Source organism: Berghia stephanieae, chromosome 4 (genome assembly GCF_034508935.2).
Source record: "Berghia stephanieae isolate SIO BIC M18660-M18661 chromosome 4, UCSD_Bste_1.3, whole genome shotgun sequence".
Lineage (NCBI taxonomy): Eukaryota > Metazoa > Mollusca > Gastropoda > Nudibranchia > Aeolidiidae > Berghia > Berghia stephanieae.
Genome location: NC_088363.1, coordinates 42,612,362 through 42,635,038, shown reverse-complemented (window position 1 = coordinate 42,635,038; position 22,677 = coordinate 42,612,362). Strand labels below are relative to the sequence as shown.

At 36.6% G+C, this 22,677-nt stretch overlaps 1 protein-coding gene across 4 annotated transcripts in view; it reads left to right on the top strand.

Moving 5' to 3' along the window:
* LOC144970612 (histone acetyltransferase p300-like) overlaps positions 1–22,285 on the top strand; it is a 37,185-nt gene extending 14,900 nt beyond the window's left edge. The window contains exons 10-25 of one of the 4 annotated variants that reach the window (XM_078910420.1): positions 491–847; positions 1,200–1,662; positions 2,892–3,010; positions 3,285–3,455; positions 3,790–3,947; positions 4,288–4,368; positions 4,943–4,999; positions 6,266–6,343; positions 6,811–6,878; positions 7,358–7,505; positions 7,998–8,138; positions 10,711–10,990; positions 12,013–12,216; positions 13,361–13,501; positions 14,181–14,462; positions 14,860–22,285. In XM_078910420.1, the coding sequence (XP_078766546.1) occupies positions 491–847; positions 1,200–1,662; positions 2,892–3,010; positions 3,285–3,455; positions 3,790–3,947; positions 4,288–4,368; positions 4,943–4,999; positions 6,266–6,343; positions 6,811–6,878; positions 7,358–7,505; positions 7,998–8,138; positions 10,711–10,990; positions 12,013–12,216; positions 13,361–13,501; positions 14,181–14,462; positions 14,860–16,716 (4,605 nt within the window). In that variant the 3' untranslated portion in view covers positions 16,717–22,285. Of the gene's footprint in view, positions 1–490; positions 848–1,199; positions 1,663–2,891; positions 3,011–3,284; positions 3,456–3,789; positions 3,948–4,287; positions 4,369–4,942; positions 5,000–6,265; positions 6,344–6,810; positions 6,879–7,357; positions 7,506–7,997; positions 8,139–10,710; positions 10,991–12,012; positions 12,217–13,339; positions 13,502–14,180; positions 14,463–14,859 lie in introns of all 4 variants that reach the window. The other 3 variants (XM_078910419.1, XM_078910417.1, XM_078910421.1) reach the window with 3 other exon arrangements.
* Positions 22,286–22,677: the final 392 nt, after the last annotated feature.

Here is a 22,677-nt window from a genome sequence, read left to right as displayed (position 1 = left end):
CACGCTTAGAAAGAATGACTCAACTATAACAAAGAAAGTATTGGACTGGAACCCTCAGGGCAGAAGATCAAGGGGAAGGCCACGAGGAACATGGAGAAGAATTAAAGAAGCTGATATACAGAGAAGTGGTAAGACCTGGAATGAGATAAAAAAGTTGGCTCAGGATAGAGAAGGATGGAAACTGTTTGTCTGTGGCCTATACCCTGACCCAGGGTGAAAAAGGCAATGATGATACATAGAGCAAATATTTTTAGGCTCTCTGAATATTGATTTTGAATATGAAAGTTAAAGTCGTTAAACAACTCTGCTCTTTAATGTTGTACTTGTGCTATTTATAGATTGGCAGCCTTGAAATATGTTTTCACATCAATTTCAATAAACACAGTGAACTGAAATCTACAAAAGATGATCCCTGTTGTTAAGGCAAATGTTTAAATATGGTTTTAAAAATGGTTAAATATTTTACTCTTTCTTTCAATTCAAAATGAAGGCTTCAGTTCAGCCTCCTGGCATTATGGGTAATCAGCAACAATCAACAATACAGAATCATCTAAGTTCACCATCTCTTCCTGACCAGTTCTCAGCTAACAATAACCAGCAGCGACCATTAGGTGGCAAACCCAATGTAGGTGCTGGTGTTGTGGATAACACCAACACCATCGCCTCCAATGGTCTGCAGCAAGCGCCCAGTAGCAGCAGCAATCAACAGACCCTTCTGCAGCAACTAGGGGTCGTCTCCACATCCAGTCCTACATCTTCTTCTAACTCATTAGGTCATTCTCCATTAGTGCCACCAATGTCTCGAGCTGTTAGCCAAATGAATGGGCCTGCATCCAAAGATATTAGTGTAAGTTGATTGACTGAGAGTGATGTTCCATCTTCTTATAATTGCCCAGATGAGTTATAGTATTATTCTGATAAGTTTCTTGCCTGGTATTTATATACAATATTTACTTTCCAAAGAGCTGAATTATATATTTCAAAATTGTCATATTACTGTATACCTTCCTCATCCCAAACTTTATCCACCATCTTGTCTTTATTTATATTTCACTCACTTAAGTTAAAAGTCACAATACAGTTGTTTTATATCATCTTAAGGAGTACCCACCAGGACACTTAACTTTTTTCCATTCCATTATATTTATAAGGATAAAAATATTACATCTCCAGCTTTTCATTCTTATTCTGTTCTCCAGAATGACATGACTTCCATACCTGATGATTCTACAAAACTAGTTGACTCCTTATCCAAAGAAACCATTAAATCAGAAACAAATCAGAGCCTTACTAGTCTGCTCTCTGCTGCATCCCCATCCAAACTTAGTCTGTCAGTTGTCACCCCATCCATCAGCATCACCTCATCCGCTTCGTCTTCCTTGCTCAACACAACACCAAAGTCAGAGGTGAAAACCGAGACAACCACATCCACTTCGTCGGATATAAAAATGGAGGTAGAGGTGAAGGAGGAGAAGAAAGAAGGCATCAAATCAGAGGTAGAGGTGAAGGTGGAACCGGGTTCTGTGAAAACTGAAACAGATCCATCAACTCCTAAGAGCATGGATGAGTCTTCTCAGGCCAGCAACAGTGAAGATGTCAAATCTGAAACACCAGGTGATGCCTCTAACAATGCAGCTACTCCAAAACCTCGGTGCAAGAAAGGTACGTCATCTGAAGCCGCCTGTCCTTAGTGTTTGATGAAATTTATACTTTTTCACTTGTGGCATTTATTTGAATAATATAATTACAAAGTCTAAAGATGTGACATTGTCACCGCTTTTATTTGGTACAGCATTTTCCATTGCCAGTGAAATAGATTTTGAACACTTCGTCATTGAGTATTGGACTGTCCCCGTGGAATTATGCCATTTTTTGGGGCAAAATTATGCCAATATTGTGCAAAAAATCCGACATTTATGCATGTTCCTGCATACTTTTGTAACCCTCAAACCCTAATTTTCTGAATAGATATGAATACTGATAGGTTTAAACGTTACAAGTTGTTTCGTTTAATTAAAAACAACTAAAAAGCAGAAATATATACCGGACTACTTGACAATGTAGAAGTACACTATTAAAGAACATTGATTTTAACCCTCAGCATGCTACACCAACCTCTGGGGCAGTCAGAAAGAGGCCACCCAAGGCAGAGTAGCGTGTTAAGAATGGGTTAATTTTAAAAATGTCACCTAAAATAGCTCACGGTTACATGGTCAAATGATTATGAAAAAAAAAAAAAACAAGATACACATAAATGACAGTGATAAGATAAATAAAAAGAAACGAAATTTCAACAACAATATTTTATTTATTAGTGACAATACTGAGACTGCATTTAATTTAAATTATGACAGGAAATATTACCATTTACAACAAAGAATCAATGAAATTGTTATAATACATGAAGGTCTACGGTCTGAAAAGACCAGGAGTATAATGAGAAACCTCGCTCTGCATCAGCTGATTGTCTTTTAGCTTTTTGCTGACGGATGCAGAAGGCCACAGGATGTGGCCGCATCTTCCTGGAGGGACAGATTGGAAAGTTGGTAATAGTAATTTCATTTCTTACATTTTCGGAGTAGAGAGAGAGAAGTTATGGTGGGGGGGGGGGGGGGGGGGTGGTCAAAATCTATAAAATAATATTTTCCTGTAAAATAATCAACATAATTGTAAGCCGAGACGCATAAAATTCCAACACAAAAGATTGAATTTGTACATTTTGTTTTCCAATTATGGATCCTGTGGCCTTCCGTGTCAGTCAGCAAAAATTCTATAAAATAATATCTTTATTGTTCAAGTGTTGTTTGGCAAATAAAGACAAGTGGTGATAATTATTTTATAGAGTTTGTTGTCTAGTTTTTATCTTTTTCGCGTTTTGACATTGATTGCAGTGTTCAACCCCGATGAATTGCGACAAGCCCTTATGCCAATCATCGAGAAGCTTGGAAAGCAAGACCCAGAGTCCCTTCCATTCAAACAACCTGTGGATCCAGTCGTGCTTCATATTCCAGTAAGTTTTTTGTTGTTGTTGTTGCAGAATTGTAAATTATAATATGGGCATGTAAGAAGAAAATCTCATTGCAATTTTTACTTTTTAACCAAATCCCGTAATAAATATTACATTGTGAATAAGTTTCGATTGGATTAGGAAGTTTCAGCCAAGACTCGTGGGTTCTGAAACAAATTTTGACTTCTGCAATACTTACTGTCTTTTAGATGCTTTAGGTTGTTGTTTTTATTCTTTGCTATGCTTTCAATGCCATTATTTATTATTTCTCATTCAGGATTATTTTGAGATTGTCAAGAAGCCAATGGATCTGTCAACAATAAAGCGTAATCTGGACTCCGGTTTGTACAAAGACCCGTGGGAATGTGTGGATGATGTGTGGCTTATGTTTGACAATGCCTGGTTGTACAACAGAAAGACATCCAGGGTTTACAAGTATGCTTCAAAGGTCAGTTTGTCTCCAGTAATAGTATTCTTGAATGACTCTTGATCTCTTTCCTGTCTATCTCTCCCCCTCTCTTTCAAAGCATCATGAACTATTTTTTTTCCTTATATTTGAATTTTCTATAATGACAAATTGTTACCTACTGATGATTCATTTGATGTAACATTGACAAACTTCCTGTGAATGTAGTTATGCTTTTCTTATTTCTTTTTCTATAATATTAAATTTTCACAGAGCTCATGTGCAGCCTGATATATTTCCCTAAGTTTTGATTTCTTCACTCTTTCAATTTGTTTTTGTCCTCTCTCATTGATCTCATTCTTTTGTATGCTTTCAGTTGGCAGAGGTATTTGAGGGAGAGATAGACGGAGTGATGCAATCATTAGGTTATTGCTGTGGGCACAAATATGTCTTCTGTCCTCAAGTGCTTTGTTGCTATGGCAAGCAGCTGTGCACCATTCCAAGAGATACCATGTATTTCAGTTACCAGAACAGGCAAGTCTCTTCACTCGCATCGGATTGTTAATATATATTTAATATGCTTAACGATGTAATGTGAATTTTTAAAAATTATATATAAAAGAAAGAAATATTTCTGTACTTTTCAATCATCATTATGAGGTTACATCCAATAATTAAATGTATCTAACCTGTTGGAAGTGATGATTAATGTTGTTAGACAAATGTATGCATTGACGATGAACTGTGATTGCCATTCTGCTTTTCAACATGACTTGATATACAAAAATACGTGTTAGCTGTCTCTTATTGTTAAGAAAAAATTAAACATTCCCACAAGCATTGATCGTTACCATTATATTACTTTCTCTTGCAGATATGTCTATTGTGAAAAATGTTTCCATGAAATTCAGTCAGAGGAAGTGGAGTTGTCAGAGGACCCGATGCAGCCTATTACGTAAGTTGTTCTGTTTTTCCTGTTGGGTTTCAAAGTATAAATTTCGTTTGAATAATTTTGTTTCTGATATTATAATAATTATTGATACTTTCAAGGATGGTTTTTTGGTCTCATGCATTATCTTTCAACTTTGGCACTTTTTCATAAAAGTTGATATTTTTACCATGCTAAATGATTTCCAGAGTTGCTGATGTTCTATAAAAATACAGGCTTTTGTAATTTTTTTTGGAAGTTCCTTATATTATTGTAAACCCCTTAATTTTTTGAGTGTTTGATAGTCTTTGAAGATCAATAAATTTTTGCCCTCCCTAATCTACAGAAAATGGTAGTCAGAACGTATGTGTTAACAAATCAAAGGGAAGCTTGTGGGTTGATCACATGATTTGATTCATCATGTGACCAAGGCAGTTTAAAAAAATTTTCACTGTAATGAGGGAAATAGTTGCACAGTAATTTTTTCGCAATGATATATTTATCTAGAAGAGATCCATAATTGGAAAACAGATGTACAAATTCAATCTTTTTGTTGGAATTTTATGCGTCTCGGCTTACAATTATGTTGATTATTTTACAGGAAAATCAGGAAAGACCAATTTGAACGAGTCAAAAATGATCAGTTGGATTATGAACCGTAAGTATCTTCTTGTTTCTTAAAAGAAAAGTCTTTTATGCAGAGAATCCATTCTGCTGGATGAATCAGCTGTCTGGGTGGGGTTCCTGACCTCCCATAGTGGGCAGGGAGGTACTTGCTGTGTTGTCTCCTATCCCCCTGTATCTGTTTTCCAATTGCTTTCTGTCTTTGTCTTGGAACAAGATTACTTAGTTTTGTCCTGACCCTGGCCAGAGTCATTGACTGGGAGGGAAACAGTCGAATGACAAGTTACAGTTTTGGGAGATGATGTTTTTTTCCTTGTAAATCATCTCTTTGTTATGTACTGTTATTTATTTTATTTTTTAAAACATATCATTTGTAAACAATGGGGTGTATTCCTCTTAGTGGGATCTTGTGCTTGTTTCTCGATGAGACTTATAGCTGATCTCAAACTAAAGTCCACTGATAGTGTGCTCTTGGAATCTACATCTGTTCCCTATTTGTACCATTCCCCTTTGTCTTACTTTTTCCTCAATTCTTTTTTAATGGTTAATCTAGAATGTTTTTAGTATCCAATGTTTCTACCTTTTTACTGGTGCTGATGTGACCTTAATGTGTGGCAAGCATTGTAAAACCCTTAAAACTTAAAAACAACACAGAAACATGAATCAGATGTTAGTAGAAAATATAAATCACTCATTCTTCCTCTTAAGGGGCGGTTTGGGTCTAATTATTAGGAAAATCCTTTATTATCTTAGAAAGAATATAATCGAAGTCCACATTCTTAAAGTAGACTATGAAGGCACGAAAAACACAGTCGAAGATGGTACAAGTAGTAAGAAATGTGTGAAAAACGGGAAGCTATTTTGCTATTTTCTCAATGTGTCATTTTTCTAAGGGTATGGGAAACTGTCAAACGTTTTAAAGTTCTAATAAAAATTCCAGAAGCTAAAGCCGTAAAATCTCTCTGTTGTGACACACAATGTTGACAAGAGGGAAGAATATGGAGGTCATTCCTTCATTATTTTTTGTGGAACGTTTGCCACAAGATTGTTATATTTTTTTATGTCAGACCCCCAAATTAGATCACAAAATGGGTATCGACACAGATAATTAAAAATTTTCACCATAAATGTTTTTTAACCTATATTGACGATACAGAATGATTAAAACCGCCCAATATTGGTAATTAATTTTTTTTTAGAAAAGACCCAAACGCCACTATTGGTTTAATTGCAATCTATTTGTATTCAATTGCCTGGTATATTTTTTTCATTATATTTTTGTTGATATTGTATTTTACAGGTTTGTGGACTGTCTTGAATGTGGAAGGCGGTGGCATCAGATTTGTGCCTTGTGGTGTGAATCCATCTATCGGGAAGGGTAAGATACATTCCAGCTTTTGTCTTTGGGGAATTTTTTTTTATTTTTAATTTTTTTTTTCAAATTTTAGACAGCCCCATGAATTGGGAGAAAAATCGATTTTAGATAGTAGGTTATGAACTTATGCCAGCTTTTAGTGTCTGGTGCTTAAGCATTTTGCTCCGTATTATTGAGGTCATACTGTTATTCTATCAATTGGTGTATCCAACCGAGGCTATTTGTCCTAACAGTCATATCATGGTTAATAGCTCAATTAATTCATTTTTCATAATAGCTATTACTGAAGGGCAGGCCAAAACAAAATTGAAATGAATTTCATCCAGGAAGGGAACACCGCCCTAAATGCGTCCTTTGAAAATTTTGGTGAATATTGATTATCATTCCATATGTTAATTGAGACTGATTGGTTACTAATTCGGTGTTTCAAAAAATATTTTAAAATTTATATGTTTTTTTTAAACATCCAGTTGGACATGTGATAGTTGTTTGAAGGCCAAGAATGCCAAGAGGAAGGAGAACAAATATACATCTAAAAGTAAGTACATTTTATTTAACATTTCATTATGTGCTCTTTCTTCTATAGTTTGAATTTGTTGGGGTTTTGTTGTTTTGTTTTTTCTTCCCCATAGTCACCTGTTAGGCTCTTTCATAACATTTGTCATTGCTTGTAGGGTGGTTATTTATCACTGATTGGAGTAGGTTAGCGTGTGTTTATTGCCTTACCCGGGATACAACAGTACTGGCAAGAGTCCACTGTCTTCGTCATCTGTCTTGCTTTTGACCTTCTATTATTGCTCGACTTGTATCAGGACAAAATGAAATATTCAGACGTCCATAGATTTGTGATTTTCTCTTGTAATGGCTTTCCTCCATGAGCTTTCTTTCCCAGTCCAAGTGAAGTTTCTTATTAAAAAGTTTGAGGAATGCAGATCTCTGATCAGTTTGTCAACTTGTTTTGCTATCACATTATTTTTTTCTTTCTTGGCATTTCATTCTTTCACCTTATCTTTCCAGAACTTCCTACAACCAAATTAGGAACATATCTGGAGAACCGAGTGAATAATTTCTTGCGAAAGAAAGACACATCTTGTGGTGAGGTGACCATCCGGGTATTGTCTAGTTACGACAAGATTACAGAAATCAAGCCTCTCATGAAATCCAGGTATGGTATGATATTTAATGGCCTAGGATTGGAATTTTGGGTATTCAAGGTTTCCAATCCAACCACTTGTGTGGAGGTCGCTTTATTGGGTTTGTTTTCGAGATAATGATCATGGGACAACCCTTCTGTAAAAAAAATACCGAGGGCATTTAACACTCTAAAGAGGGGTCTGACATTTCTTAATGGTTTCCATCACGAGAACGGCAAAAGCATTTTGTTATTATTTTCAGTGAAGCGGTTATTGCTCTCATAGTGATTATAAGTAGATCTGTTGTCCATGTCAGATTAATATTGATAAGAATTATAATTTGGAAAAAAAAATATTAATAAATCAAAGGAGTGAAGTAAACTCTTACTAAGGTAAATATTTATCAAATATTTCGAAACAAATCTGGCTTTAAATCATTGTTTTGTGGCAAATACAATTTTGATTGATTTCATAATTTATTCAATGTCATTTTTATTGTATTAATAATCTTTTCTGTCCGTCAGGTTTGGAGATGAAGTGCCTAATGGTTATCCATATCGTGCCAAGGCCATGTTTGCATTTGAGGAAATTGATGGGGTGGATGTTTGTTTCTTCGGAATGCATGTCCAAGAATATGGATCCTCTTGTCCCATGCCCAACACAAGGTATGGAGTTGTTTATCACTTGCTTCCTGTTTGCTTACCAATCTTTGCATATCATTGTTCTTTGTATGTCATCTCATGCAGGGTGTCCAGAGAAGTTGGAAAGTCGGAAATTGGTAGGAAATATCATACTTGGTCGGAAATGTCGGAAATAATGAGATTGAGGGTGAAGTTTCCTTAAAAATTAGAAAAATTAGGAATTTCTTGCTTAAAATACGATATTAAAAATGCACAGAGGACAACTGCTGTGTTCAAAGTTATTATAATGTTACTACTTCTACAACAGCCACCTCATCGTCATCCCTGGCTTCATCATTACTACAACCACCACCACATCATCATCCTTACCACCACCATTGCTACAAACACTACCACATCATACCTATCACCAACACCACTACTACAACCACCACCACATCATCATTCCCATCACCGCTACTACAACTAAATCTTCATCCCTACCACCACAACTACTAGAACCACCACCAATTCATCATTCCTACCACTACTATTGCTATGACAACTACATCATCATCCATATCACCACCACATCACCATTTCTACAACCACCGCAACCACTACTATTACTACAACCACGTCATTCACATCATCATCATCATCACTACCACTACTGCAACCACCACCACATCATGCCTACCATCACCACAACTACAACAAGACCAGATCACCATCTCTACCACAACCACCACTTTTGGGGATGGGGATGGGTGGTGGCTTTTGACATTGATCACATGGTAATATTCTCTAAGTAGATAAGATTTCATATGTTGCTATTACTCTTTAAACTTTTGGTATTCCTCTGAGTGGTGCTGCGTGACATGTTTTGTGTTGCACCTCAGTAAATTTTAATGATATTAAATTTTATAGATTATAGCAGAGCTGGCGGAGTCGGTTATTTTTAAACCGACTCCGACTCCAGCCTTGAAACCGACTCTGACTCCGAATCCTCAAGCATAGTATTAATAGGTAATAATATGCAACGAACACTCGCAGCTACTTTTAGCTTTTCCCCAGTATATGTATTATAACAATACAAGCCACTTCATATTTGATATTGCATCATTAAAAGTACAAGCTCTTCATCATTTTTTGACTACAGACTGATTAGCTCATTTCGAATAAACACATTAATATTGATTAATGATCATTAAATTTAAAAGATAAAACACATCCCCTTTTCCCATGAAAACAAACGCACAAAAAAGATTACTATTTGTGAATTTTATTTTGAAAAAGTTTTAATTAATAGTAATAGTTTTGATAGTTTTAGTTTTAATTTTTCAAAGTGAATTATAAATATAATATTCCCCTTTCCTGAAATATTATAAAGTCATTAATTAAAAATAATATTGAAACATTTAAAAGAATAGAACAATCATTCATAAATCATGAACATTTACAGATATAGAAATTTAAAAATGTTAATTCCAACGTGAAGCGGATAACATACATTTGTTCACCCCCTGGACAGGACGCTAGTCTGCCGCAGATTACTTTCCCCAGTCGTACTGGTACCCATTTACACCTGGGTCCAGTGGAGTATGTTCTTGCTCAAGGAAGAAACAAAATATGCTTCGGTCAGGATTCGAACCCAATATCTCACAGTCCAGAGTCCAACAAGCTTACCACACGGCCTCTCTACCTCCTGAAACTTAAACCATTAAAATACTTTTTTTAAAGAAAGATAATTGTTCACTTAACTAAGTGATGTATCAGTTTGTTTAAAAAAAAGACGAATTTTGTGATTTGATGACAAGAAAAGTAAAGTTTGAAATGATACCGTTAATTAAGTTTATGACAGTGATCAAGACTGTTCTCATACACACATTCAGAATTTGGAATGAAAGCAGTAATGCAATAATAAGCATAAAATAGCTATAGGCCTGGATACTATCCATGTAGTATCTAAAATATTACACATTGAATGATATAAAAATGCAATGTCTGAAAGTGGTAAGGAGTCGGAGTCGGGACTTCTAAAACCGACTCCGACTCCACCCTCAAACAACCGATTCCTACCGACTTAGACACGCCAGCCCTGGATTATAGTCACATGGATGGGTCATGATTTGAGAAATTTCCTTCTTTTTTGTGACCAGTCATTTTCACCTCAGCTCTTACTTTGTCTTTAGGTTAGACCTATTTTAAATAGGAATGTCTTTTTAAGCATTTAGAACACTGTGGAGATGCAAAGAATCGATAAAATGCCTGGTAGAAAATTTTAAGACTGGACTTCCTTGGACACCTTGTCTTAGCTTAGACACATTTTTCACGTTTTCTTTTGGGTGTCGTAATTACAACCCAATCCAATATTTGCTTCTTATCAAGACTTCTCATGTATGATGATATTTGTATAATTCCAAACTTCTTTTTTATTTGCACTTCAACAATTTATAGAGCATTTTTAGATAATGATTTGCGTAAAATATGCTTGTGGATATTTTGATCTGTTCTGTTCTCAAGAATAGAACTCATGTTTGTTCGCTTTGGTAATTCTATGATATTTATATTTATGCTTACTCCTTTCTGACAAATATTTTCCATTTTTCTGCAGACGAGTATACATCTCTTACCTTGACAGTGTTCGCTTTTTCCGGCCAAAAGTCCTTCGTACTGCTGTGTACCATGAGATCCTCATTGGTTACTTGGAGTATGCAAAACAACTGGGCTACACAACAGCTCACATTTGGGCTTGTCCTCCCAGTGAGGGCGATGACTACATATTCCATTGTCATCCACCGGAACAGAAAATCCCCAAGCCAAAGAGGTTGCAGGACTGGTACAAGAAAATGTTGGACAAGGCTATCATTGACCGTGTGGTTGTGGGTTACCAGGTTAGTAATTGGTCATGTGTGCGATCAGAGTTCATGGCTTGTGCCAAATTTCATACTTGGTGGGGTCCTTGATCTTCCCTGGTGGGTGGAAAGATCCCCATTACTGTGTCTTCCATCCCTTTATATCTGTTATCCAACTTGCTTTCTGTCTTTGTCTTGGAATGAGGTTACTTGTTTTTGTCCTGACCCTGACTGCAGTCCTTGGCTGGGAGGGAAATAGTCATCTTTCTGTTATTTACTGTTATATTTTTGTTCCAAACGTTTAATGTTCAGTAGGTTTAATCTTTTGAGTTTTTATAATACTATTCTGTTTTCTTCTCTTTTTCTGTCTGTGAAAAGACCAAAATGTGTGGCAAGCACCGTGAAATCTTTAAAAGCAAATAAGCGGAGGGTTATATCTTAAAAGTCATGTGGACTTGACATTTCGAACAAGCAATGTTCAGTGCGTCTCTGGGTGGGGTTCCTGACCTCCCATAATGGGCAGGGAGGCACTTAATGTGTCTTCTATCCCTCTGTATGTTTTCCAACATGCTTTCTGTCTTTGTCTTGGGATGATATTACTTGGGTTTGTCCTGGCCCTGGCTGGATACCCTTGCTTGGAGGGAAACGGTCAAATGTATAGTTGATTTTGGGAGATATGTTTTTCCTTGTAAATCAATTCTCTGTAATTCACTGTATTATGTTTTGTTTACATTTTATATATGATTTGTAAACATTTGAGGGTGTTCCTCTAAGGGGGGACCTGTGCTTGTGTCCAGATGAGACTTTTAGGTGGTCTCAAACTAAGTACTTTGATAGTGTGCTCTTGGAATCTACACCTGTTTTCTATTTGAACCAATTCCCCTTTGTCTTACCTTTTCTTGGGTGCTTTAATTGTAATTCTAGAACTTTTTATTATCCCATTTTCTTCCTCTTTACCGGCACTGATATGACTTAATGTGTTGCAAGCGCCATCGCCATAAAACTCTTTAAAAACAGTGTGTCTAAGTTAGGCAATTCATATTTTCTTTCCCTGTTAACAGGATATCTTCAAGGATGCCATTGATGGTAGTTTGAACAGTGCTAAAGACCTTGCTTACTTTGAAGGGGATTTCTGGCCCAATGTGATAGAGGACAGCATCAAAGAGTTAGACACGGAGGAAGAGGAGAAAAGACGAAGGGAGGAAGCTGAGGCTGCTGCTGCTGAGGCAGAGAGCCAAGAAGCCGTTGAAGAGACGAATGACGTGGTATGTACATCTGTCTATCTGATATCATTTCTCTAAGATTTGTTTTGTCCAAATATTTTTATAGTGCTTCATATCTAGACTAGAGCTGGAAGCTTTTCGTCTGATTATACCCTTAGATTATTATTATTATTATAGACTTTGGTTAGATTAACTCACTTTTATACATTTCTTATTGGTGATAGGTTTGCCTACTTGGCCGAAGATTTGGACATTTTTTAAACATTTACCTAAAGTATTACGGCCAACTGTCTTGATAAGAGGCGGGGGAGGGGGTCATGGCGGTATTGTGCATTATACGTGTCCCATTTTAGCTCTTTGAAAAGTTTGCTGCTATGCCTAAAGAACTGGGTGGGGTTCCTGACCTTCCATAGTGGGCAGGAGGGTACATACTGTGTCTTCTATCCCCTTATATCTGTTTTCCAACATGCTTTCTGTCTTTGTCTTGGAATGAGATTACTTGGTTTGTCCTGGCCCTGGCCTGAGTCCTAGCTGGGAGGGAAACAGTCAAATGCATAGTTATTGTTTTGGGAGATGATATTTTTTTCCTTGTAAATCATCTCTCTGTTATGTATTATTATATTTGTTATTTTGAATTTATAATGTAAGCATTTGAGGTATTCCTCTTTGTTGGATTTTGTGCTTGTGTCCGGATGAGACTTAAAGGTGGTCTCAAACTAAGTACTGTGATAGTGTGCTCGTGGAATCTACATCTGATCCCTATTTGTTCCCAGCTCCCCTATGTCTTATTTTTTCATGGGTGCTTTAATTGTAATTCTAGAACTTTTTACTATCCCATTTTCTTCTTTTTTACTGGCGCTGATATATCCTAAATGTGTGGCTAGTGCCGTAAAACCCTTAAAAACAAAAACGACAAAGATTAGTGGCTGATTCCAAATCAGCATTCCACCATTCTTTAGACTCATTTGTTCATTTGTCTGCCGTAGAAAATAGTTGGTTTTCTTTTCTGTTTTCTTTTTTCTTTTTTTTTTTTATTTTGCACCTGTACCTTTTAAAAAATCTTTGGGTTTTTTTTGTTTTTAAAAATTTTTTTGCATATACACCCTCTTAAACTGATAGGATATGTTTAGTTCATACGAACATTAAGGTTGTACTATCTCAACAGGATGTCTCTGGGAAAAAGAAGGGCGAGAAAAAAGGACAACGAAACAAGAAAGCCAACAAAAGCAAAAATAGTGCAAGAAAGAATAATAGGAAGACAAATCTGCCATCAGGAACAAATGATCTCACAGCAAAACTGTACAGCCATATGGAAAAACACAAGGAGGTAAGAATTGAATATCTACCATTAAAAAAAAAAAAAAATTATAATTTTTTTTTTTTTTTTTTTTTTTTTTTTTTTTGAATACCTTTTTGTTTTTTGGGGTTTTTTTTTTTTTTTTTTTGGGCTTATTGTAAGTAATTTTGACCAGAATGCGCAGATGAGAAAATTATGAAGGAAAAAAATTTATTAAATATTGGAATAGTTCTCTAGGATTTTAAGACGCGTTATGGAGGAGGATTGCCTCGTTCTGATATAACACTTCAGGAGTCTTTACTTCTTGCTCATCTGATTAAGTTATGACATTTATTGATAATTAAGCTATTGCACCATATAAATGATTTATATTCTTCTTTGTTCTGGGGCAGATATGAAAAAAAAAATAACATGACAGTTGTCTATTGCGGACCTGCCTACTGTTAGGAAAATTTCATAGAATTATGAAATTTTGCCTCTAAATGTTCAAGGGCATTATGCAAAAATAATGAATGGCAATAATCATTAGATTATGAATAATTTTGGTAAATTAATCTCATAAAATTTACGAATTTTTAGATTTTCAAGTAGACAGGTCTGCTTTTGGCAAGTCTTTCACAGATTGATGGTCATTCTTCCATAATACATTCCCAGAGAAGTTGCTTCGATTTTGGATCTTTATTATTTTTTATTTACATTTTACCCCCAGGTTTTCTTTGTTATTCGATTGCACAACACACAAATAGCTGCCTCTCTCCCTCCCATCACGGAGCCTGATCCTGCAATGAACTGTGAACTGATGGATGGCAGAGATGCATTCCTTACCACAGCCAGGGAGAAACATTACGAGTTCTCTTCCTTGAGGAGAGCCAAGCTTTCTACAATGGCTTTGCTCTACGAGTTGCATAATCAAGGGAAAGACGCCTTTGTCTACACCTGCAACAGTTGTAAAGCTGCTGTGGAGACTCGTTTCCACTGCTCTGTTTGTGATGTGAGTGGATTTTTACATCTTGTATACTTGCCAACTGTTTTTGTCATTGTGTGTTTTGTTTTGTTTTTGTTTTTTTCTCTCTCTTTTAAAAGATGCTGAGAATTTGTTTTGGTTTGGATTTTTTAAGGTGGGGGGGGGGGGGGGGGGGTGTTAATGATTAAGTTGGAAGTGATAAGATAATTTAAAAAGTCAAAAATTGAAATAGTCGTCTATTAATAAATTTGTTACAGGCTTGAAATTGTTTTTTCTTCTCCTAACCATTCTGTTGCAGATGGGGTTTTCTTTCCTCTCTGTTATTGTAATATTTATCATTCATAGATAGCTAAACTTATTTTTAAAAAGGATGTTTTTATCAAGTTTTTAACTGGTTTTTGTTTGACCTTCACTCCCCATTTAGGATTTTGATCTCTGCATACCCTGTCACAAGAAGGAAGGCCATAAACATCCTATGACCAAACTTGGTCTGGGTCTGGACGAGATGCAAGGCTCTGACAAGGAGGAGAATCCCCAAGAAGCTCGTCGGAAGTCTCTTCAACGCTGTATTACATCCCTTGTTCATGCATGTCAGTGCAGAAATGCCAACTGCAGGATGAATGCCTGCCACAAGATGAAACGGGTAGTCAACCACACAATGAGCTGTCGAAGGAAGACAAACAATGCTTGTCCCATCTGCAAACAGCTCATCGCGCTTTGTTGTTACCACGCCAAGCATTGTAATGAAGAAAAATGTCCTGTGCCATTCTGTCCTCAGTTGAAGCAGAAATTGAGACAAAAGCAACTCCTCACCAATCTGCACCAGGCCCAGATGTTGCGTCGTCGTGTTGCTATGATGACCGGCAACAGCACAGTTGCCAATGGTCCTTCTGCTGTCACCTCCACTCAGGAATCTTCTCCCCAAGCATCGGCAACACAATCTTTCAACAATGCCCCCATTGCAGGAAAAATGCCAGGAGGACCTCCCAAAGGGGCTCTCATTGCAGCTCAGGAGGCTCAAGTGCAAGCAGAGGCCCAAAGGCAAGGTGCCGCTGTTCCAACAATGGGTAAACCTAATATGGGCATGCAGCCACCAGTCAGACAGTCCGTCTCACCGATTGTATCATCTGGGAAACCAATGGGAGTGCAACGTGCTCAGTGGCCCCCTTCATATCAACAAGTCACACCACAGCAGGTGAGACCGAACATGTCTGGTGGGAACGTCAGACTTCAGGGCATGCAACCACATACTCAGCAACAGCAGCAACCTCAACAACCCCCACAGTCAGCATCTGCCATGGGTCCTAGGGCCGGTAATCCCACTGCAGGACCAACAGTTGCAGGGGGCATCACAAACACAACTGCTGTCAACACTCTTCTTCAGGGATTTAAAAATAAGAACTTGTCAAACCAGGAATGGCTGGCTTTAATTCGAAAGAACCCTCACCTCATGGCTCAGGTTCTTAAACTCAAAAACCAAAAACTTCAACAACAGCAGCAACAGCAACAACAACAACAACAGCAGCAGCAGCAGCAGCATCAGCAACAGCAGCAACAACAACAACAGATGCATGGGGGAATGCCTGGCATGGCCCAACCCATGAATCAACAGACAGGCCAATTGCCACAACCACCCCAACAGCAGCAGATGCGTAACCAAATGAACATGATGCAGCAACAATACAGACAACAAATGCAACAAAGTCAAATCAACCAATTTGCTCAACCGTCTCAGCCCTTCGTCCAACGTCCCCGGATGAATTTTCCCCAGCAGTCGTTCCCAAATGACACAGGACACAACATCCACCAATTCCCCCAACAACACATGATGCCTCATCACCAGGCACAACTCAAACAACAGATGGCCGGTGGTCAACCCATGAGTCCACAATACTTGTTACAGCAAACCAACCCTTCCCCACAACAAATACTCCAACAGGTGCGGTCCCCTCCCACATCTGCTGCTGGTCTTCCCCAAACAGTCCGATCCCCCCAACCCACTCCATCACCCCGTCAGCAACCCATTCCATCCCCTCGTCAACTTCAACAGTCCCCCCATCACAACAACTTAGTCAATAACCAATCTCCGCTCCATGGACTGGGGGTAGGCCAGGAGACTTCACAGTTAAACAATGACCATGTTATGCTTTCCTCCTTACAGTCTCACAATAGTATGTCCCAATTACAAAACTCAGATGTGACTATGGGGCAGCAAGATGGTAGTGAGGTGGCCCCCCTCACGCCCGAGGACCAGTTAGCTCAGTTTGTCAGTCAGATCTGACACTAGATCATTGTCCTAATAAATCCCCTACCACACATGTACACAGACTTTTGTGTCTCCAACCCAAACCGATGCTTTCCCACCCTGAAGCCTGCCATTTATTTATAACCTGAAATTTTAGTGTACAAAGAAACAACAGACTGCTTATGAACAAATGTGATCATTCATTCATTCATCAATCAACGCCGTTACTTTCATTAAGAGTTGTTTTATAGTTTTTGAAGAAAAGAAAACTTTGAAGAAAAAAAAAATGATAATTGACATTTGTAAAGCAAATTTCTACATTGTGTATAGTGATGACATATGTTTTGATTTTTTTTTTAAATTTCCTCCTGTTATTGTGAATTCCATGAAATACAACTGTTACTTCATCAGACTTAAAACACATGCATACACATAATCATGTAAAAAGAAGGAAGAAGAAAGTTTGATGGAAAAAAATTGTTGTTTGCATCGTCAACATTGCCATTCACCAAAATGAAAACAGGTTATACTTGTAGATCTATTTATCAAATTCCACTATCTGATTGATTGTATCCCTCGGCTGGCCTGAGTGATGACGAGTTGCAACCTTTAAAATTTTGTTGGGTTTTTTTTTTTTTTTTTTTTTTTTTTTTTTCCAATTTCATTTCTGCTTATTAGAGCCTTATAACTTAATAGTCATGTGACCCACCCGTATCTTGAATGATTGCCCTATAATAGAGATGGGCCAATTGCATTCGTGTTAAAGAAAAAAGAATTAAAACTATAACATTAAAGGAGAAGAGGTGAAAACGGGTTTATTTTTTATGCAAAGAAATGTAAAACTTCCGTTGTGATGTATTGACGTGTGCAAGGGGTACTTAATGTTTATTTACCAATTAATGAATTAAAAACAAGACAAAGAGGATATATTATATAGATGCAATACAATACGAGATGGATATTTTCTCATTATTTCTAAATTATTTAATCATTTCTGCATGCAGAATATTTTACAAGCATTCCTTTGAGGTGTGTTCTGATCTGCTCCATGGTGTTTTGTTGAACGAAACATATTCCTCTGGTGAGCAAGCAATGTCCTGTGTTGAACTGCAATGGACTTCTATTTTATTTATTGTATAAAAAAAAATTCCTGAGGTTGATGTGAGATGACATAACCGCCTCTCTGCTATTCCTTATGTGTGCATCTGAGTTGGATTTTTCTTTTCCCCCAGTATTATGATAATGACTTTAGTAAAATGGGAAAATTTGTTAATAGTCAATAAGCATCCTGATCTGATTTTGGGACCATTGGTTTAATTTTGTAAGCTTATTTCAACATTTTTTTAGTCATGGCAAGGATCTCTTTTTATTGCACTACCTGAGGCTTATTATGTATGAAAATCTATCTTGCAGAATTTGAAAATTTAAGAACTTAATTTAAAGTCTTAAATTAGGCGATATTGCACTGGTGTTGTGGATTGTGTAGGCTTCTTGAAATGGAAAGGAATTATAATAATTCATTGATTCAAGAGTAATGTTTCAAACAAGAATATATGAAGGTTTTTTTAGTTTGTCAAGTTTCTGTTCCAATGGCCGACTAGTTTGAATGATGCATTTCTTTATGTCTACCTTTTCGAACACTGAGTTTGATTTTTCTCTACCAGATTTCGCCGGTTTTTTTGGCACTTCATTGAAATGATATTACTGTAACTGCTGTCCCGATGAAAAATGTTTGGTTAGGATCAGATTGACACAGTTAACGGGAGATATTTTAACGAGTTGTGTTTTAAACCTCCAAACTTAAAATTTAAGACATTTTAGGATGAAGATTTCCATTTCATCCCACGGCCCAACACAAGGTTAAAAAAGCCAGGATGTGCCAACTGTTTGTTTCCAAGCACATGAGCAGTTTCTGCTGCTTGACTAGTGATTAGCCGGAATGAGTCTTGGATGTATTTCAGATGTCATCAGTTGTTTATGAACGTGATGTATGTGCCCTTTTCAAAACCACTGATCTCTATACCTTAATTTTAGGGTCACCGCTTTACTTTCAATGTGAAAGAAATGGAACTAGGTTAGGATTTCTAAGATCACTATTTTTTAGATGCTTTACGCTCTTTTCATGTGTTTGTGTGTGTTAGCTCTAGTACCGCATTGGGGTCAACCGGAAATAACGACCGGTTCCCAGTACTTGCCTAGCAAGTTTGAATGACGTAGCTAACATATAGCGTCACTCGGGTTTGATCGCGTCATTTCTTACGTCAAAAACTAGCTTCATACTCAACCCAAACAGCTTAAATAAACTGTTTGCTGATATTTCATAAAGTACACAATGGAATTTTTACTGAATCAAGGTCGGGTGTGTTACAACTGATGCCCGTGTCACTTGGAAAAGGTGTGTTACACTTAAACGACTGCGGCGTAAGTCAGTTGGGAATGGTATGTTACGTTTATACAGCGGTCGAGGATCGGGGGTTAGTATTAAAAGTAAACTGTCGCCTGTTTTGTTTTTGGTGATACTTTGATTAAATTATCAAACCAAATAAATCATTAGATATATAATGGAACTCTGCCATCAAAGTGGTCAAATTCTGCCACTCGTTTGTCATCTAGCCCTCTTTTTTTTTTTTTTTCTTCTTTAACTTGAATGTGATGGGCTGGATTGGAATGCCTGTTTTCTTGCGTTTGTTTTGTTGGTAAGGCTGTGAGATTTAATTTCATCATTTCTTGGTTATTACTCAATATTGTCTCCAAGCAATTTTCTAAATTCCATAATACGCTCAGACCTTCCTCTGATATAAACAGTGCGGGTGGTTGGATGGGAGCATCACCCTTGAATCATATACCTATGATGTTCGCATGGGTGTACGATCCGATAGTGATGTCGTTTCTTCTTCTCTTTACTAGCCTATCCTGCTTCTTTGGTTTGTGATTGTATTTTTGACAGGGGATATTTTTTTTCCTGTAAATCCTCTGCCTGTTTGTTCTTGGTTATTTATAATTTAGCTTATGATATCTTTAGGTTATGATTTTGATTTACATTTGTACTATTTTTGTTAGATTGCTTGTTTTTTTTTTTGTTTCAGCGGTCTCTCATATAACCTCAATTGTGTTGGAAGAGACCTAAAGCAACAAACAAACTGATATAAACAGGAACAATTAATATCTTCTTTTTTTTTTAATTAATTTAACCATATTATATTGATTTGTGATTTTTAAAAAGAATTTTGTTTAATAGAGAAAAATTTATTAAAAAATTTTCTTTTCTTTTTTTTCTTTTTTTTTTTTTTTTTCCTTCACCAGCGGGACTGGTTCTAGTTTTGAACAACTCATTTCTAAACTGATTTTCATTTGTTTGTTGTGTTCTTAGATTCTGATAATAATACTTTTGTCCAATTTTCCTTTGGGACATATTTACAGTTAACAAATCAAGATGCTTGAAAATGTATGTCTGTATAATATGTATTGGTTAGACTTGAGAAAATTGCTTATGAGAGGCAATAAATCACCACTTGATGTTTTGCTATTCCACTGGAACCTTGGCTTTCGGGTTACTCCCATAGTGGGCAGGGGGGTACATACTGTGTCTTCTATCCCCTTATATCTGTTTTCCAACATGCTTTCTGTCTTTGTCTTGGAATGAGATTACTTGGTTTTGTCCTGGCCGGAGTCCTAGCTGGGAGGGAAACAGTCAAATGCATAGTTGTTGTTTTGGGAGATGATATTTTTTTTCCTTGTAAATCATCTCTCTGTTATGTATTATTATATTTGTTATTTTGAATTTATAATGTAAGCATTTGAGTGTATTCCTCTTTGTTGGATTTTGTGCTTGTGTCCGGATGAGACTTATAGGTGGTCTCAAACTAAGTACTTTGATAGTGTGCTCTTGGAATCTACATTTGATCCCTATTTGTTCCCAGTTCCCCTATGTCTTACTTTTTCTTGGGTGCTTTATTTGTAATTCTAGAACTTTTTATTATCCCATTTTCTTCCTTTTTACTGGCGCTGATATAACCTAAATGTGTTGCAAGCGCCGTAAAACCCTTAAAAACAAAAACAAAACAGCTTTCGGGTTATTATAGACTTTCTGATAAAGGAAGCAAGAGTATATCATGGTCGGTTTTAAGAACTAGTCGGCTACCCCACGTTATAAAAAGGTTTCGACAATGTTGCTTGGACCTAATTTTTTACTATATTTGATCTCTTTTATTGAAAGATCGTTATGTTTTAGAATGAAACACTGGTTATAGGGTGCTGAACTAATCTTTGCTTGGAACAGTAAAATAAAATTGAGAGAAAATTGGAATTTATGGGATAGTCCACTTGTCCTTATTAATGTCCATATATCATGTCAGAATTGCAACCACTCCACGAATCATGAGAAGCTAGTGAAAAAAAGTAATAAGCCTTTTTTTCTTTTTGGTTTGCTTGTAATCCAGTTGACTGCCTCTGTGCCTTACACACTATGGTGTTCAAAAACATGGAAACGATTACTCATTTAGGAAGTGTTGACAATTTGTCTTTTAGTCGCAGAATGGCATCCTGCAACAGGCTGATGTTTTTGTTTTGCTAGTTATGGTGACCCTCTTGTATTGTTGATTTTTGTTTTGTTTTTATAGACATTCTTCAGCAGCCATACGTTCTACATGGTCGATTTATTGCATAATAATTAATGGATGACGTGTGAATGTAGAAACAGTTAAATGTTTTACATCTCATGTTCAGTCTTAATATAATATGTCATAATTGCAGTCTTGGTTGTTATTATTACTGCAAGACATCTCTGTGCTACTTTAGGCTGTCGTAACCTTTTTTTAAAAACATTTTTTTTTTCATTTTGGTCAGAAAATCCATCATGTACCGTTAGTGTTAAATGGCACCCAACTTTTCAAAAATTCTGAACCAGATATTTTTAATCAGTTTCAGGTTTTATTTTGACAAGGTGGGGGTCATTTTATCTTAATTTTCGTTTGTTTTTCTGGCCAAGATGAAAGATTAAAAAAAACAAATGTTAGTGTTGGGCAGTGCAGTGTTTCTTTGGTTTTAACTAAGTTAAAAACAAAATAAAATACCCAAGTCATCAGATGGAGCATTTGAGATGGTGATGAAATGAAATAGTTATTAAAATAATAGACTTGTTATGTAAATAGGAAATGATGAATTATTATGATTTGCCATCCTAGATGTACACTTGAGTGATTGGTGACGCTGTTGTCATGCCAGTCCGGGGATGAGGGGTAAGAATGAGTTCATGTGGATATTTTATTTATTAATCTGCTGCAAGTAAGTGGGTGTTTGGAATCTCGTGATATGAGCATTAGTGTGTATGTGTATAAAGCGTGAGAGACGGCTTGAATGTTCTATCATAGTATACCAGTGACACAGACGAGGGAATGGAAAGGCTGTGAGTCCAGGATGCCGAATTGTGTACATGTATATCATCTTCATCATCATGGTCATCGACTTTATCTTGTATAATTGAATCATCATTGGTATAATTGTTTACAATTGGATGCTTGGGTCATCACCGACATTTTTACCTACTGCGATACCATCAAGAGTTGTTTATTTCATGTAAATAAATCTTTTTGTGAGAATTTATCAATCCTCTTGGGTTCGTTTTGGTTTTACCATAGTTGTTTGGTTGTTGTTTTTTGTCACCTCATTTGTGTCAGTTCCCCTTTGTCTTACTTTCTCTTGGGTGCTTTAATTGTAATTCTAGAACTTTTTACTATACCATTTTCTTCCTATTTACTGGCGCTGATATAACCTAAATGTGTTGCAAGCGCCGTAAAACCCTTAAAAAAACAAAACAAAAAACATCATTTTTAACAATTAGCCATCAACAGTATCATTTTGGCGGGATTCTGTAATAATGTCATCTTAGTTTTCCTGGACTTATTGACCCATTTGCGGGTGGTTGGATGGGAGCATCACCCTTGAATCATATACCTATGATGTTCGCATGGGTGTACGATCCGATAGTGATGTCGTTTC